The sequence below is a fragment of the Lissotriton vulgaris genome, chromosome 2_1 (genome assembly GCF_964263255.1).
Source record: "Lissotriton vulgaris chromosome 2_1, aLisVul1.2, whole genome shotgun sequence".
NCBI lineage: Eukaryota > Metazoa > Chordata > Amphibia > Caudata > Salamandridae > Lissotriton > Lissotriton vulgaris.
The window spans coordinates 1,569,846,146-1,569,863,174 of record NC_141687.1 but is presented as its reverse complement, the minus strand read 5'-3'; the positions used below and the strand labels follow the sequence as shown (position 1 = coordinate 1,569,863,174).

Here is a 17,029-nt window from a genome sequence, read left to right as displayed (position 1 = left end):
GAGTAGTGGGGTCTGGGTGCACAGCGGCTCCAATTGAGTGCGGTGCTGCGGGAGAGGTGATCTGCATCAGCCTGAGTGCACAGGTGCAAACAAGCGAAGTTCCCTGCATAATGATGTGATCTCTGACCTCATTCAGTCACAGCTCTGTCTCATTTTAAAGACCTGCTGGACTATACTGTAGGCCTGAGCCAGTGGGCAGCGCTTCTTTACAGACATGTGTTCAGCACAGTGCTGCAGGTGGAGTGAGCTGCACCAGCCTGGGTGCGCAGGTGTGAAAAACCGATGTTGCCGTGCATAATGATGTGATCTCTCATCTCATTCAGTCACATGTCTGTCTTACTTTAAGGACCTGCTGGACTGTACTGTAATGATTCAGAAAAGGGTGTGGGAAAGGAAAAGGGGTGGTGATGAACAGAGTGTCTGAATTAAGCAGACCACTCTTACCCAGTCCAAAGATCAGGGCTTGATCCATCACCGTTTTTTAGCTCACTGCACCATCCCAGCTCAGAACTTGGCTATATGCAAATTAGTCTGACCCTGGCCCAGTGCATCATGGGAACAGGGCAGACCAAACTACCAAGCCAATTCTTATACTGGGAAGGAAACAAGCTACCGGGGACCGGTTTCTGGCATTTCAGCCGTCTTCGGCCCGGCTTGCTTGAATTTTGATGGTGCAATGAGCTAGGGACTCACATCTGAGTATACCCTTCCACGCTTATGGTGGACAAAAATGATTCAGAAAAGGGGGTGGTGATGAACAGAGTGTCTGAATTAAGCAGACCACTCTTACCCAGTCCAAAGATCAGGGCTTGATCCATCACCGTTTTTTAGCTCACTGCACCATCCCAGCTCAGAACTTGGCTATATGCAAATTAGTCTGACCCTGGCCCAGTGCATCATGGGAACAGGGCAGACCAAACTACCAAGCCAATTCTTATACTGGGAAGGAAACAAGCTACCGGGGACCAGTGTCTGGCATTTCAGCCGTCTTCGGCCCGGCTTGCTTGAATCGTTTTTGGCCACTATAGGTGTGGCATGGTATACTCAGACATGAGTCCCTTTCTCACTGCACCATCAGGATTCAAGCAAGCCGGGCCGAAGAAGGCTGAAATGCCAGAAACCGGTCCCCGGTAGCTTGTCTCCTTTCAGGTGAAGAATTGGCTTGGTAGTTTAGTCTGCCCTGTTCCCATGATGCACTGGGCCAGGGACAGACTGATTTGCATATAGCCAGGTTCTGAGCTGGGATGGTGCAGTGAGATAAATAACTGTGATGGATCAAGCCCTGATCTTTGGACTGGGTAAGAGTGGTCTGCTTAATTCAGACACTCTGTTCATCACCACTCCCTTTTCTGAATCGTTTTTGGCCACTATAGGTGTGGCAGGGTATACTCAGACATGAGTCCCTTTCTCACTGCACCATCAGGATTCAAGCAAGCCGGGCCGAAGAAGGCTGAAATGCCAGAAACCGGTCCCCGGTAGCTTGTCTCCTTTCTGTTGAAGAATTGGCTTGGTAGTTTAGTCTGCCCTTTTCCCATGATGCACTGGGCCAGGGACAGACTGATTTGCATATAGCCAGGTTCTGAGCTGGGATGGTGCAGTGAGATAAATAACGGTGATGGATCAAGCCCTGATCTTTGGACTGGGTAAGAGTGGTCTGCCTAATTCAGACACTCTGTTCATCACCACCCCCTTTTCTGAATCGTTCCTGGCCACTATAGGTGTGGCAGGGTATACTCAGACATGAGTCCCTTTCTCACTGCACCATCAGGATTCAAGCAAGCCCGGCCGAAGAAGGCTGAAATGCCAGAAACCGGTCCCCGGTAGCTTGTCTCCTTTCTGGTGAAGAATTGGCTTGGTAGTTTAGTCTGCCCTGTTCCCATGATGCACTGGGCCAGGGACAGACTGATTTGCATATAGCCAGGTTCTGAGCTGGGATGGTGCAGTGAGATAAATAACGGTGATGGATCAAGCCCTGATCTTTGGACTGGGTAAGAGTGGTCTGCTTAATTCAGACACTCTGTTCATCACCACTCCCTTTTCTGAATCGTTTTTGGCCACTATAGGTGTGACAGGGTATACTCAGACATGAGTCCCTTTCTCACTGCACCATCAGGATTCAAGCAAGCCGGGCCGAAGAAGGCTGAAATGCCAGAAACCGGTCCCCGGTAGCTTGTCTCCTTTCTGGTGAAGAATTGGCTTGGTAATTTAGTCTGCCCTGTTCCCATGATGCACTGGGCCAGGGACAGACTGATTTGCATATAGCCAGGTTCTGAGCTGGGATGGTGCAGTGAGATAAATAACGGTGATGGATCAAGCCCTGATCTTTGGACTGGGTAAGAGTGGTCTGCTTAATTCAGACACTCTGTTCATCACCACCCCCTTTTCTGAATCATCATCGGACTGTACTGTAGGCCTGTGCCAGTGTGCAGTTCTTCCCTATAGACACATGGCGTTGGCTTTAAAGGCACTGTAGTGAGCTCATTACTAAGTGTACATGCACACAAGTTTCCGCTATTGCATTACATGCGGACATTATGCTTCTAGCATGCGCTCTGTTCCTTTGTATATAAATGTTAGCATAACATTTTATTATTATTTAACCAGTTGTATTCTCGTGCACTCCAACTCCTCTTTGAACCATGATTACCATTAACAGTTTGTAGATCGTACTTCAAAAACAAAGGATGTACTCAACTGGTGTTTTCTATTAAGCTTGAAATTAAACCTTCATTTACCTCCAGACGTTTCCACCATTAAATTATTTCTCCCTTTTCAGACACTGAATTGACTGACAATGGGCGGAGCAGGTGCTCACCCTGTGATGGTGCCCTAGGAATTCTGACGCCTTCCATTGTGGTAACAAGACACTGTCCCCGACGGGAGACCTGCTCTCCCACCCTACAAAGTACCCTGGACTCTGAGCTTGCACCGGCATGTCATTGGACACACCAATGGTGGCAGGTGAGCAGTGAAGCCTCAGTGCGCAGGACCTACCATTGAGCACCGTGCGGGAGAAGGGGCTTGGGTGTATTAGCCTCGGTGTGCAAGTATGAATAGTGATGTGGCCGTCCGTAATGTGATCTTACCTCATTCAGTCACATATCTGTCTCATTTTAATGACCTGCTGGACCGTAATATAGGCCTGAACCAGCGGGCAGCGCTACCCTACAGACATGTGTGGAGCATGGTGCTGTGGGAGGGGTAGGGTGCATCAGCCTGGGTGTGCAGGTCTGAACAAGCGATGTTGCAGTGCATAATGATGTGATCTCTGACCTGATTCAGTCTCTTCTCTGTCTCATTTTAAGGACTTGCTGGACCGTAAGTTAGGCCTGAGCCAGTGGGCAGTGCTGCCCTACAGACATGTGACATTGGCTTTTAGGGCACTGTAGTAAGCTCATAACTAAATGTACATGCACATCGGCTTCTGCCACTGCATTACACGTGCACATTATGCTTCTAGCATGCACTCTGTTCCTTTGTATGTAAAAGTTGGCATAATTATTTTTTAATCTTGTGTATTCTCATGCACTCCAACTCCTCTGTGAACGACGATTAACACTAACCATTTATAGATCGTACTTCAAAAACAAAGGATGCACTCAACTGGTGTTTTCTATTAAGCTTGAAATAAACCTTCGTTTGCCTTCAGACGTTTCCACCATTACATTATTTCTCCTTTTTCAGACACTGAATTGATTGAACCAAAATTGGTGGATCAGGTGCTCACCCTGTGATAATTCCCTTGGCATTCTGATGCCTTCCATCATGGCATCAAGACACCATCCACGACCGGAGACCTCATCTCCCACCCTTTAAAGGTACCCCAGACTTGGAGCTTGAGCCAACACGTTGTTGGACACACCGATGGTGGCAGGTGAGCAGTGAAGCTTCGGTGCGCAGAACCTACAACTGAGCACAGTGCGGGGAAAGATGCTGGAGTGTAGAACCCTGGGTGCACAGGTGCAGGCAAGCAATGTTCCCGTAGTTAGTAATGTAATCTCTTGCCTCATTCATATGTTTCATTTTAAGGACTTGCTCGACCACATTCTTTCTCGCGGACCCCAGCATCCTAGACAAACGGGTGACGGGATGTAAAAACTGAGGGCTGGGTGCAATAGACAGATGCTCGGTCTCCTCCTCCCTCTGTTCTTTTGACTCTCCCTCCCCTTCTCCCTTCCACCCACTCCCTCTCCCTCCCATTCTCACTATCTTCCTTTCATTCGGACTACCTTTCTTTTCCTCTTCCACATGGCACACATATTTATGTTTCATTTTTGTCTTTTAGGTTTAGTATGCTGCTTCCAGGGGAGTCCCACCCACGTATTTCATGTTATACTGTTGTTTGTTCGTATAAACTTGCGTTGCCATTTATTTGTGTTTTAATAAAGATAGTTTTTTTCTAATAAATAAGTGAGTGTATAGTCTTCTTTTTCTGACAACACTTGTCAGGTTTATTGTGAAAATTGTCTGTTTATAGGTGGTTTTGAGAGAAAACATTTGTAATTTTGCGGTGCATCTACCAAATATGAACCAATAGACTATTACATAAATGAAGCCTGCGTAATTCCACAACTGCAAGGGTTCTAAGCGTGTATCACTTCATAACACAATGAGTACTGCCTGTGTGATTACAGAACCAATAAGGCACTGCCTAGGACCACCGCGACTTCAGGGACTGCGGAGACCCAAGCTGCATATTAAAGTGAAGCCCCAGAGGGTGGCGATCCCTGGACCTCAGTTGGACAATTAGTAAACAGTACCCGAGAAGGTGGAGATCCCCTTAGCTCTGAAACATCTCTGTGCCCGTCAGCGCCTAATTTACATGTGACATTAAGATCCCCAGTCCTACAGAGAACCTGCAATATAATATTCAGATTAGCCACAGAATATTACCCACCAGGAGCCTAAAGTAAATCAGCGAGTGACCCTGTTTTTTTTTCTCCATTTTTACCATCCAGATCTGCTCTATTAAAGCGAAACGAGGTTTTCCTCCTCTCGCTTCAACTAGTCAAACAAGGATTTGTTATCACAGGGTAGTTGCTATGCACCCGCCCTCTAATAGCAAACATAAATGTCCTGCGGATGTGCACCCCGGGACATTGTATGAACGGCGCCTGGCAGTCGCGCTCCCTAGGACCATGATGTATTGGTTAGTATAAACGCATACTAACACAACTTACACAGGTGTAGTACAGCGACCAGAGTGTATTGAAGAGGCAGAGGAAGCGCAAGATGTAAAAATATAAATCCTACCAGAGGTCAGATGACATAGTTCAATGAGCCGATGACCCTGGGATTAGTAGAAACAGCTACATGAGGAAAACGGGTCTTCAGCACAACGCAAGCAACTTCTTTTTACCTTCTCCCGCTCGTTGCCAAATTTATGTGGTGAAGAGGCAGACAGGAGTGGATCCAATAAGTAGATTTATTGCAGGAAAACAAGACACCATAAACACCCACCAAAAGGAGCCGACAGCAAGGCAATCGTCTTCTCCAGCACAGTGTACAAACTCCCCAAGGTTCCCCTCATGAGAGCCCTACATTCTAACATAAACTACTTACATTCAAGTAGAATTACATACTAACGTTCTACTATGTCTTACATTGTTATACTACACAGAGCACATGACTTTACAGCAATGAGCTCATGGTTTCCATCTGGAGTATTAAGACCGGTAGGGGTGAGTAGTTCGCTTCCTACTCCCTGTATTATATAAACGCAAACTAATACTACTTCCACAGGTATACTACAGCTCTATATACTATAAACGCATACTAACCCTACTTGCACAGTTATACTACAGCGGCTAGTATTCTACAGCGCCCAGAGCCTATAACTTTACAGCACTGAGCTCAGTTTGATCCCAGGGTATACTTCGCTTCTGGTATAGTATGAACACATGGTATGGGTCAGTAGTTCGCTTCTCACTCCCTGTACAGTATAAATGCCTACTAACACTACTTACACACATATGCTACAGCACCCAGAGCCCATCCCTTTACAGCAATCACCTCTGTATGATCCCCAAATCTTCACACTGGTAGGCGTGAGTACTTTGCTTCCCGCTTACGGTATAGTAAAAACCCACAATAGCTGTCAGTAGTTCACTTCCCACTCCCTGTATGGTATGAACGCATACTAACACTACTTGCACATGTATGCTACATAGACCAGAGCACATTATTTACAACAATGAGTTCACGGTTTAGGCTCTCGGTTTCATACCAGAGTGTAGCAGCATATCATCACAGCACCATTTCACTATCAGCAACACAGCACTTTCAGACCGGTTGGAGTGACTACTTTGCTTCACACGCCCCCACAGAACTTAGTGCTCCTGCCCTCTTTTCCTACTTTTTTCACCCTTTTTTCCCCTTACTTGCTTCAACGGAATCACAAAATTGCAGCCACCACTTCCTAGTTGCAACCGCTCCCAGCACTCGCAACTAATAAGCAATAAGCTTGTGCTCATAACGCCTCAGCCAATCAGATCGCAGCATTCCCAATTATAGATATCTGTAAATTACAATATTTCTCAAAACCTACTGAATGGATTTACGCCAACGAAACAAAAGCATGCTTTCTAGGCCATGACCCTTGTCTCTGCCAAAGTTGGGGTAATTTTGTTCACCCGTTCGACCTGTAGCCTTGTCTAAAGTTTCCTATGGAAATTAACATGGAGAAAACACATTTTAGGACCCCCCTTTTTTCTCAGCTCCCCCTTGACTAATCACCCCCACCTTTCAACATGGGAGCTCGTATGAACACATTTAGTTTGGAAAATATCATGAAGATTCATCAAACAACGACAAAGTTATAAGCAAAACAAAAAATGCTCTTTCTATGGAAACTAAGTCCTATCTATAAATACCTACTGGCGACCGCCAGTAGGTTATATATATATATTCACTGAAAAAACACAAGGTTTCTGCCGAGGACAGTCAGTGGAAGACTAGACCAGGATTTTAAGAGTTTCTTGCTTTCATTAGAGACTCTCGCGAGATTAACTTGAGCGATTTTGTCGATGTCATGGACTATCCGAATACCCAGATATCTCATCGAGTTGGTTACGGTTAACTGTAAGTCAGGAATGTTCCAAGCCATGATATCGGTTTTACTTGGGTTAATCTCATAGCCTGAGATACAACCAAACTCTTTGGCTCTCCTTATTACCTCTGGGAATGTTATCTCTGGGTCTGAAGTAAAGATTATGATATCGTCTGCATAAAGAGCTACCCGCTTTTCCCACTCTCCAAACCTAAAAGGTGGAATGAGTACATCTCGTCTTAAGACTTCTGCAAACGGTTCGATGTACAGATTGAAGAGGAGGGGGGATAGCGGGCAACCCTGCCTAGTGCCTCTCGAAATCCCCAATGCCTCAGACAGTGTGCCATTTATTAAGAGCCGGGCTGATGGTAAGTTGTACATAAGTTTGATAGTACGACAAAATCTCTCCCCGAAGTTGAATTTCTTCAACACGTCATTGAGGTAGGCCCAATTTACCCTATCGAAGGCTTTAGCTGCGTCTAGGGTGAGTGTTGCCAATGGGAGGGAGAAGGCTGAGGCAATGTCAATTGCCCCTACGAGGTCGTACGTTAGATCAGAAAGCTGGCGGCCTTTAATAAATCCCTTCTGGTCCTGGTGAATTATTTCCCCCACTACTGAGCCCACTCTAGATGCTAATATGGACGTGAAGATCTTATAATCACTGTTCAATAGAGATATTGGGCGATATGATCCACATAGGGTTGGGTCTTTGCCGGATTTGGGAATCAATACTATGGTAGTCTCACTCCATGATCGAGGAGGCTCAAAGCCCTCCCTCAAGATATCGTTGAAGAGGACTGTTAAAGTAGGGGCGATTTCGTCAACCAAAACACGGTATAATTCCCCAGGAAGTCCATCGGGGCCTGCAGCTTTACCATGTTTAAGTGACAGAATGACCCTCCTTACTTCTATTTCAGAGATATCCATCTCAATCCCATCACGTTGTATGGGTGACAGGGAAGGTAAAGTAATCTGGTTTAACCATATTTCTCTTAACTGTTGGTTATCAGGGGTATCTTCCCTGTATATTTCCTCAAAGAATTCCTTAAAGGCGATACTAATTTCTTGGTTTGATGTTCTAAGATCATTTTCGCCTTCAGCCTTTATCCCTCTGATATGACTTTTGGCCTGATCTGCTTTAACCCTCCATGCCAAAATCTTGCCCGCTGTTTCCCCGAATTCAAAATTTGAAATTTTGCTAGCCTCCCACCTCTTAGTTACTCTCTCTTGTAATATATTGTCCAGCCGATTTCTCAGATCAAAGAGATTATTTTGATCTTGTATTGTCCCGGATGATGCCACCAGTCTCTGCTCGATTTTCTCTAATTCCATTTCGAGAGTTTGAATTTTCGACAGATAGACTTTCCTCAGATACTAGGCTCTATTTGTGATACACCCTCTCAGGTAGGCTTTTAAAGCTTCCCAGACTGTAACAAGAGAGGCTGAACCTAGGTTTGTTTCAAGGAATGAGCTCGTTTCTATCCTTAAGTATTTCACTTCCTCCGATTCTAGTAGAATGGTGCGATCAAAAGACCAAGAGGGATGTTTGACATGACCTGGGAGTTTTAATGTAAAAGAGAGTGCCGAGTGGTCAGATAAGTGGGAGGGCAGATACTTAATACTGGATATAGAGTTTTGAAGGCTATAACTGAACAAGGCAAAGTCGATTCTTGAGGTATGTTTATATTTTAGGTTCCTAAAAGATACCCCTTGTTTAGAGCCCGCCCTTTCTCTCCATAAATCTGCCAGACCTATTTGCTCCATAATCTCTTTGAGAGACTGCCTGGCTTTGGATGGAGGATGACTTTTATATCTCCCGTGATAGGTGGATTTATCTAGTTTAGGGTTCAATATGACATTGAAATCCCCTGTCCATATTATAGGTTCCGAGGTGGTAATTAAATTGTTCCTGACTATTTCTAAGAAGGATGGGTCGTCTATGTTGGGACCATAGTAACCGACAAGGTTACACACCCATCCATCAATAGACAACTTGACTAACAGCCATCTTCCACTATTGTCCTCGTTGAAGTTAAGAATCTGCACCTTTGCAGCTTTTTTACAAATTAAGAGAATTCCTCTTATATTAGCGTTGTGGTCAGTACTGATGAATTTGTCAATCCACTTCTGTTTTTTCAGTATCTCGCTGGCCTCGCTTTTTAGAAGATGTGATTCTTGGATGACAATGATCTGCGCTGGGGAATCTCGTAGATATTGTAAGATACGTTCTCTTCTCCCTCGAACGCGCAGACCATTGACGTTCCAAGATAAAAACTGAATTGAGGTCATTTGACGCATCCCTCCCTAGCGTTTGACTCTCTATTGTCGTCATTAAAGTTATTGCCTGTTTGAGCTTTGTTTATCTTGCTTATGGCAATTGAGTTGTTTATTAAAGAGCCTAGTCTTCGAGGACCTGACTTCTGAGGATTATTTTGGATTTTTGTGCCCCCCCCCCCCCACCAGCTTCCAGCTCCCCCCCCCCTTGGAGAACCCTCCCATACCTACTCCGACCAGATGTCAGGCCGGCTTTGCGCCGACTGCGCCTTCTCCTCCCTCACCACGGAGTGCTCATCCTGCAAAAACTAAAGAAGAATTTACCTGTATATTTTCCTGTACAGGGCCTTATACCTGATGCTTCATTATTTTCTCCTTTAGTTGTGTTTATGTAATAAAAAAAAAAAATAAAAAAAAAAAAAATGTTTCCCTTTATGTGATTATTTATTTGTTATTTAATTACTTATTTACCTTTTTATGCTTTTTTTTTATTTTATTTTTTTGTATTTTTTCTTTTTTTCCATTTTTAATTTGGTAGAAGAGATGCCCATATCTGTGCCTTCTCAACCTTCCTTCCTAAACAGACTTCCTGTAGCCCTTATAAGCCTATGTATTGCCCCTTTATAATACAACTGGTGCTAGTGCAATACAATGCAGTAGAGAAAAGGGGCTTACTGGTTCTGGTCACAGTTTACCCTGAGAGTGGTTACGAATAGTTTCCAAAAGTTCTTCCGCCTCGAAGGAGGATCTAACATTATGCGTCTTGTTATTGTACATAACACGTAAGAACGCCGGGAACCTCATTTGAACTGTTGCACCAGCCGCTCTAAATTTGTCCATCATTTGGCCCAGCTCCCACTGCCTGTCAAGCGTGGTTTTAGACAGATCAGAGCGGACTTCAAAAGGGAAATCAGGGCCTTTTACAGTTTTAAGACTGAGTGCCACATTCAGAATTTTCTCCTTCAAGGCGTAAGTCAGGAAATTTATAAGAACTTTCCTGGGTTTAGTTCTACCAGCGTTCAAACGGAAAGGATCTCGATGGATTCTCTGTATATCTTTGTCCAACTCCTCTACTGTCTCCTCGAGGTTTAGGGATTCCTTCAGGAGTTTAACTATAAATCCCTTGAGATCTCCACCTTCCTTCCCCTCCGGAATTTTCAAGAGGCGCAAGTTGTTTCTGCGTGAATAATTCTCTAATGATTCCAGTCTGTCTTTCATTGCGTCCCCTTCTCTCCGTAGAGATTGGATCTTGGACTCAGCTGCATCTAAGTTAGCTTTCATTACTCCGGCTGAGCTCTCAAGTGCCTCTGTTCTTTCTCCCAGACCATCTACTTTCCGCTCTAGTGCCTCACATGATGCCCGAATATCGTTCTGGTTGGCTTTGGAGACCAAAAAGTCGTTGCGAATCTCGACTCTCATTGAGGCAATCGAGGCAACCAGAGCCTTCAATGCAGACTCGGTGTTGGTTAAGTTAATAGGGCTGTCTCGCTTTTCTTCCTGATCTGTTAAACTTCGTAAATCGCCTGTGAGGGTCGAAGCTTGCCCCTCTCCGTCGTTTTCCAGAGTGTCTGCTAATGTACTAGATGGTGACGGGGACAGTGGATTAGCCATTACAGTGACTAAAGTGGGTAAACCAGGAATTTCAGGGACCCTGGTGGGGCTATAGATGTTCGAGTCAGTGTTGTTTACTGGCAAAATACCAGATGGGGCACCTATGTCGACACTCTCAACACTCTCAACCAGATTATTAACAGGTACCAAATCTAGAACCTGAGGCAATACTTTAAAAAAAGAGCGCTAAGAGGGAGTTACTTTCCCAGCGTTGCATGCTGAGCTCGAAGCTTTCGTGCCCCCCTGAGGACCAGAATTACTGTGTTTTTTATTTCTTTTCCCTTTGGGTTTTGATTTGGATTTCTGATTTGGCTTCTCCTTCTCCTTCCCCTTTACTAAATTCTTGAGAGTAGAAGTAGAAGTTAAGGGCTCGGTTGCTGTCAGAGTGGATGTAGAGGGATCAATTGCTGCTGCTGCCCCTAAAACAGGGGATTCTGGGATTTGTAGTAGCCTTCTACTGACCCCTTGTATCCTCTCCAGGTTCCCTATTACCGAGCTAAAATTTTTGGCACAGCCCCCTCTCTGGGCGATTTCCTTGTCTGTCTTGTCTTTCTCACTCCTCTGGTTCACCAAAGCTCCCGGGCTAACATTAACCCCCTCCCGACTCTTTTCTCTAATTATTGAGACTAAGTCTCCTCCAGTCGTTGTCTCCTGCTCCCGTCTAGTTTGAACAGGGAAAGCAGCTTCACCACCTTGTTTCTGAAGTAGCTGAACCTCTGCTCCCCCTGAGCCTGCACAGCCCAGCCTACCTCTCTGCTGTCCCCTCGCCGAGCGCCCCCGACGTAGCTCCACGGCTGCCCTGTGCCACAAGCCCTGGAGGGGCGGAGAGCTGCTGGGAGTAGATCGTGAAGCGTGACACATCCGTGAAGTGAAGGAACACCAAGCCAACACTGGCCCCCGCAGGCTGCAGACAGACGTGCAGGCAAGCGCTCCGGAGACACGGTGATCACACCAAGACACACACTGCATACAGCACCGTGGTTACATGCCCGGACCCCCAGCAGGTAAGGACGGCGTGGATTCCGTCATGTCAGGGCTTCAGAAGAGATGAAGCAGGAAGAGCAGCTCCGTGGTGCGGAGCTCGGCGTTCAGCGCGCGCACCGCACTAGCCTGCGGCCGCCATGTTCTCCCTAAATTCACTTTTATTTTTAGCACTATCCCTCTCGCTTTTGATAATGTGGCCTTAGAGAAATGCCAAAGAGAGCTTAATTCTTTTGTATGGTGTTACAAATCGGCAAGAGTGGCATGGAAGAAACTGAGAAGGAGGAGGGAAAAGGGGGGATTGTCTCTGCCTGATTTGCAGTATTATGCGTGGGCTTTCCAATTGTCTCACTCAAGAATGCTCTTAAAAGTCCCAACTAATACATCTATAGGTCTCATGTTTAATGCGATGCTGACCGGAGCCAGTTTACCAACTAATGGCTATATGTTCAAATACGGCGATCAGAAATATTTCAAAAAAGTTAAATTAAAAATTCTTATGTCCCAAGCGAAGACCTGGTTTCATATAAGGAGGAAACTAGGATTGCAATATTACTCTAACTTTGCACCCATTTGGGAATCTCCGGGTTTGCCGCTTTGTCTGGAAGACAGGCTGGCAACTCCGCTGAGAGAAGGAGGAATAGCAACATGGGGAGATCTGTTGGTAGGCGAATCATTGAGGCCTTGGGAGGAGTTAAGGGACCAACTGGGCTCAGAGTTTTCGAGGTTTAAATTTTTACAAATAAACAGTTGGTTTAAAACAATGAACAGGTCAGGGGTAACATTTGGGAAGTGCAGCTCCACTGAAGAGAAATTGGTAGGAAGACCAGGAGGGGGTAAAGAAGTCTCGCAGTGGTACTGGAGTCTGTTAGAAGAGATAGATGGAGAATTTATCCTCCCGGAACAGCTATGGGGCATAGAATGTGGGGCCCAGAGTATTGAAATCTGGCAGAAATCCTGCACCCTGCTATATAAATGTGTTAAACCGGCATGGCTTAGGCGCAACCATTTTTTTACGATACATCGAGCCTATTTTACCCCCTTAAAATTGTCTAAATTCGTTCCAGGGAAAAAATGCAATAAATGCAATTATATCGCAGCTTCAGACATTCACATGTTTATAGACTGCCCTAACCTATTGCAGTTCTGGAATGAGGTTAAAGCGACCCTGGATTCGATTCTTAACATCTCGATTTCTCTAACACTCCCCCTGGTTATTTTCGGATGGGACAACAGTATAAAGGGCCATGCAAGGACATTTCTGTTTTATGCAATACTACTTGCAAGAAGAGAGATATGCAAGGTTTGGATTGAAAAAACACCACCAACACATGCAAACTGGTTAACATCTTTGTATACAACCTCTAAGACTGACATGTTGAGATCAGGTGGCTCACGTAACCGGGCGTTTTGGAACTATTTGGTTCAGTGGAAGCAATAGCCGGGGTTTTTTTTTTTTTTTTTTTTCCCCGGTCCAATGATTATGCCTTAGTAACTCCAAGAACTAGGCCCCCTTCGGTTGGCTCCAAGGCTAGTTCAACTGGTGTAACACCAAGGTTGGAGTCACACCCCGTCCTCTCTTCAGGCCATCTCTGCCGAGGGCAACCAATCGCATTATCAGGGGCAGCAGGAGGCCTGCACTCTGAGTAACAAATGCTTGGCAATTGGAGGCTGAATAAGAGGAGGATCAGGCAAATGAGGATAAAAAAAAAATTTAAAAAAAAAAAAAAGAAAAAACACAAGGTTTCAGCCACGTTAGAGTTAGGAATTAGCATTTAAAAAAACCTTAGAAATTCGCTTTAAAAAACCATAGGTTTCACAGATGTTATAGTTAGCTGGACATTTCACTCATACAAAACCATAGAAATTCCCCCATTATAGTTAGTTCAGCTAACTATAACTTGTGCGCCCGCAATGCACTGCTGATGAGGTCACATATTACATCACTCATGACAGGTCAGTGACATCACTCATGACATCACTGACATCTCAAATGACATCACTGATGACATGACTGATGACATCATCCAATGAATGTGTGTCTTTATGAAAAATACATATTTTTATATATGTGTATCTAAAGGTCAATGGAAGAATAAATGGGTAAATAAGTGTCTAAATGGATGTTTTTTTTGTAAAATTGATTGCATAAGTGACTTATTAAGTGTATCTTAGTGAATACATGTATTAACGAGTAATGTTTAAATATGTAAATATCTGTATCAGTGTCTCACTTTGTGTATAAGTGGCTGCATGGGTTGGTGACTAGCTACATGAGTGTCGACATGGGTTATTAGTTGGTTTTTAGAGTATCAGTATGAGTCTGTATGGTTTGGTGGGGGTATTACTTACCACATAGATGCATGAATGGTTGACTCACTGTATGTGTTTTGAAGACAGCATGTGTATTCAGGACTGTATGGGTGTATGAGTGTGTGTATGGGTGTGTTAGTGAGTCAATGACTGTCTCAATAGTATCTTTATGAGTAACTACATATGTTTTAAACTAGTATATATGAGTATTGATGTATATAAGTGGGTATATATGAGAGCAAGAGATTGTAAGAGTTCCTGAATAAATAAGTATGCGTTTCTATAAGTGATTGTTTAAGAGAGTAAGTGTGTGTACGATTCTGTATAAGTAAGTGTAGTGTTGGGTGTATAGCTGTATATGCAAGTAAATGGATGTTTGATAGTTTATTTGCATGTGCGAGTATGTGTGTGAGTAACTTTATAGATGAGTGTCGGTGTGTAATAAGATGTATAGGTGTATGAGTACATATGATGATTGAGTAAATGTATGAGTGCCTATATAGAACTGTTGGTGAATGAGTGGATGTGTAAGTAGATGTTGGAATTACTGAATAGGTTGTTGTAACTGGTATTGGTATCTCCATTTTTTTGAAAATGTTAGTTTCTATTTTTGAATGTGTGTATCAAAGGTTATAGGGTGAGAGGAGGTCTGCCACTGTTTCACAAGGATGATGTCATCAATGATGTCATTTGAGATGTCATCAGTGCTGTAATGAGTGATGTCACTGACCATGTCATGAGTGATGTAATATGTGATGTCATCAGCAGTGCATTGCGGGCGCGCGAGTTATAGTTAGCTGAACTAACAATAACGGGGGAATTTCAATGGTTTTGTATGAGTGAAATGTCCAGCTAACTATAACACTTGTGAAACCTATGGTTTTTTTCAAGTGAATTTGTAAGTTTTTTTAAATGCTAGTTCCTAACTATAACGTGGTTGAAACCTATAGTTTTTTCAGTGAATTTCAAAGGTTTCTTAAATGCTTATTCCTAACTATAAAGGGTGTGAAACCTATGATCTTTTTCAGTGAATTTCAAAGGTTTTGTAAATGATAATTATTAAATGTATTAATAATTATATGTATTTCTTTTTATACCAATTTCTTACATTTGTAATATAAATATTTATATTTATTTCAATATATTAAAATTGAATTCTATATAATTCCTTTAACATTGTTTTTTATTTTGATCATCGTACCATACGCATACTCTAATGTAATTACACCAACTTTGGCAGAGAGGTAAAGTTCGGTTTGCAGATTGTGCTTTTTGTTAAATGGAGTAAATCTGTTCAGTAGTTCATGAGAAAATCCCAATAGACTATGCATGTAGTCTTCTATGCACCGGCAAACTTGTCTTTCATACCTTCAATTCCCCAATCTGTATCCTTACACTTCCAGTAAACACTATCACACTTCTGTTTCAGTGTTGTACTGACCATACAGCACTATGTGCTTATCTGTACACTACTATAAAAGAATCCATTCACTACATTAAAACACTAATCAGAAGATGTACAATAAGTGGTACATTCCCAGAGATATGACAGTTATTGTGTACTGTGATATCACCTCCTACTGGCATAGGGCTTTATAATGTGATGCACCTTCCACACACCATGGCACATCTTTCACACAACCAGTGCATCACAAAAGTGACGTAACGGCTTGGGACTTGCAGGAACATCTCAAGATTCCTGACGGGAAAGCAAGGCCTTTCGTTCAATTATATGGTTTAATTTTTTTATTTGAACTCCTGCTGGACTCTTTTCAGAGTCCTGTAAACACAACCTTCAGGATATACAAATATTTTGTTACATTACATTTCTCAAAAACAACTAAGAAGATTTACACAAAATCAGAAAAAGCGCAATCATTGAGCCAATATCTAGCATCCTCTATAATTTGGTGTAATTCAGTTCTGCATATTTTGCGTTAGTGCTTGTTAAAGAAGTCTATGAAAAATGCATGAAGATTTTGCATTTTGAGGCCACCTTTTTTTCTCAGCCCCTACTTGATGGGTCCCCATAAAAATGTTCCCTAAAAAACTGGATGAAAACATTTTAAACCGTTTTGTGGAGATTTGTCAAATGGCACCAAAGTTATTAACAAAATGCAAAAGGCATTTCCCATGGAAATGCTTACCTAAATATAACTATCCAGTGGCAGCAATATATAATGAATAGGCAGAATAACTTACCCTGAAATTATGCTTGGCAAGTCCTCTGAAATAAATTTCTGCATGCACTCATGTTCTGTCGATTTGCCATGGAACACTTGAAAGGATTCAGCATAATGGACTTCATCTAATAATAAGCTTCGCAGTGAACTTGCCATAGTGGATGCCGTCTGACAAATTAATGAAAAGTTCAACTTAAAGAGAGTTGCCTGGTTCTTTTCTTCTCACCTAGCCAGTTTATTCTCTTATCTGAAATGAAGATTAAAATAACTCTTAGAACACAGCTTGTATATTTTGTTCAAGCCACTTATCATTTTTGAGTTACTCACATTTTATTCTCTCTGTTTCCTAGGGCAAATATTTAGCTATCTGATACAAGAAAAATAATGATATGGCATGTTCCTTATTGGTGTAATATTTGTACACAAGGGCTATTAGGTTTCTTGTTTCATTTATATAGGAAAACACAAAGGCTCAAGCAAACATTTGGTATACTAATGTTTGTTGGTTTGACATGAATTAAATGTTAAATTCAATTGTGCTCTAGTAGAGTAATGGGGCTACTACCTAACAGTAATATTCATTGCCCTGAGACCTAGTCTGTTTTCATCAAAGTTCTAA

The 17,029-nt window shown here is 43.2% G+C and overlaps 1 protein-coding gene across 1 annotated transcript in view; it reads right to left on the bottom strand.

Annotated features, from left to right (window-relative positions):
* Positions 1 to 16,657, bottom strand: part of LOC147732918 (histamine N-methyltransferase-like) — a 236,057-nt gene extending 219,400 nt beyond the window's left edge. Inside the window, exon 1 of the mRNA XM_086958880.1 lies at positions 16,430 to 16,657. Coding sequence (XP_086815006.1) covers positions 16,430 to 16,566 — 137 coding nt within the window. The 5' untranslated portion in view covers positions 16,567 to 16,657. The remainder of the gene's footprint in view (positions 1 to 16,429) is intronic.
* Between the last annotated feature and the right edge of the window lie 372 nt (positions 16,658 to 17,029).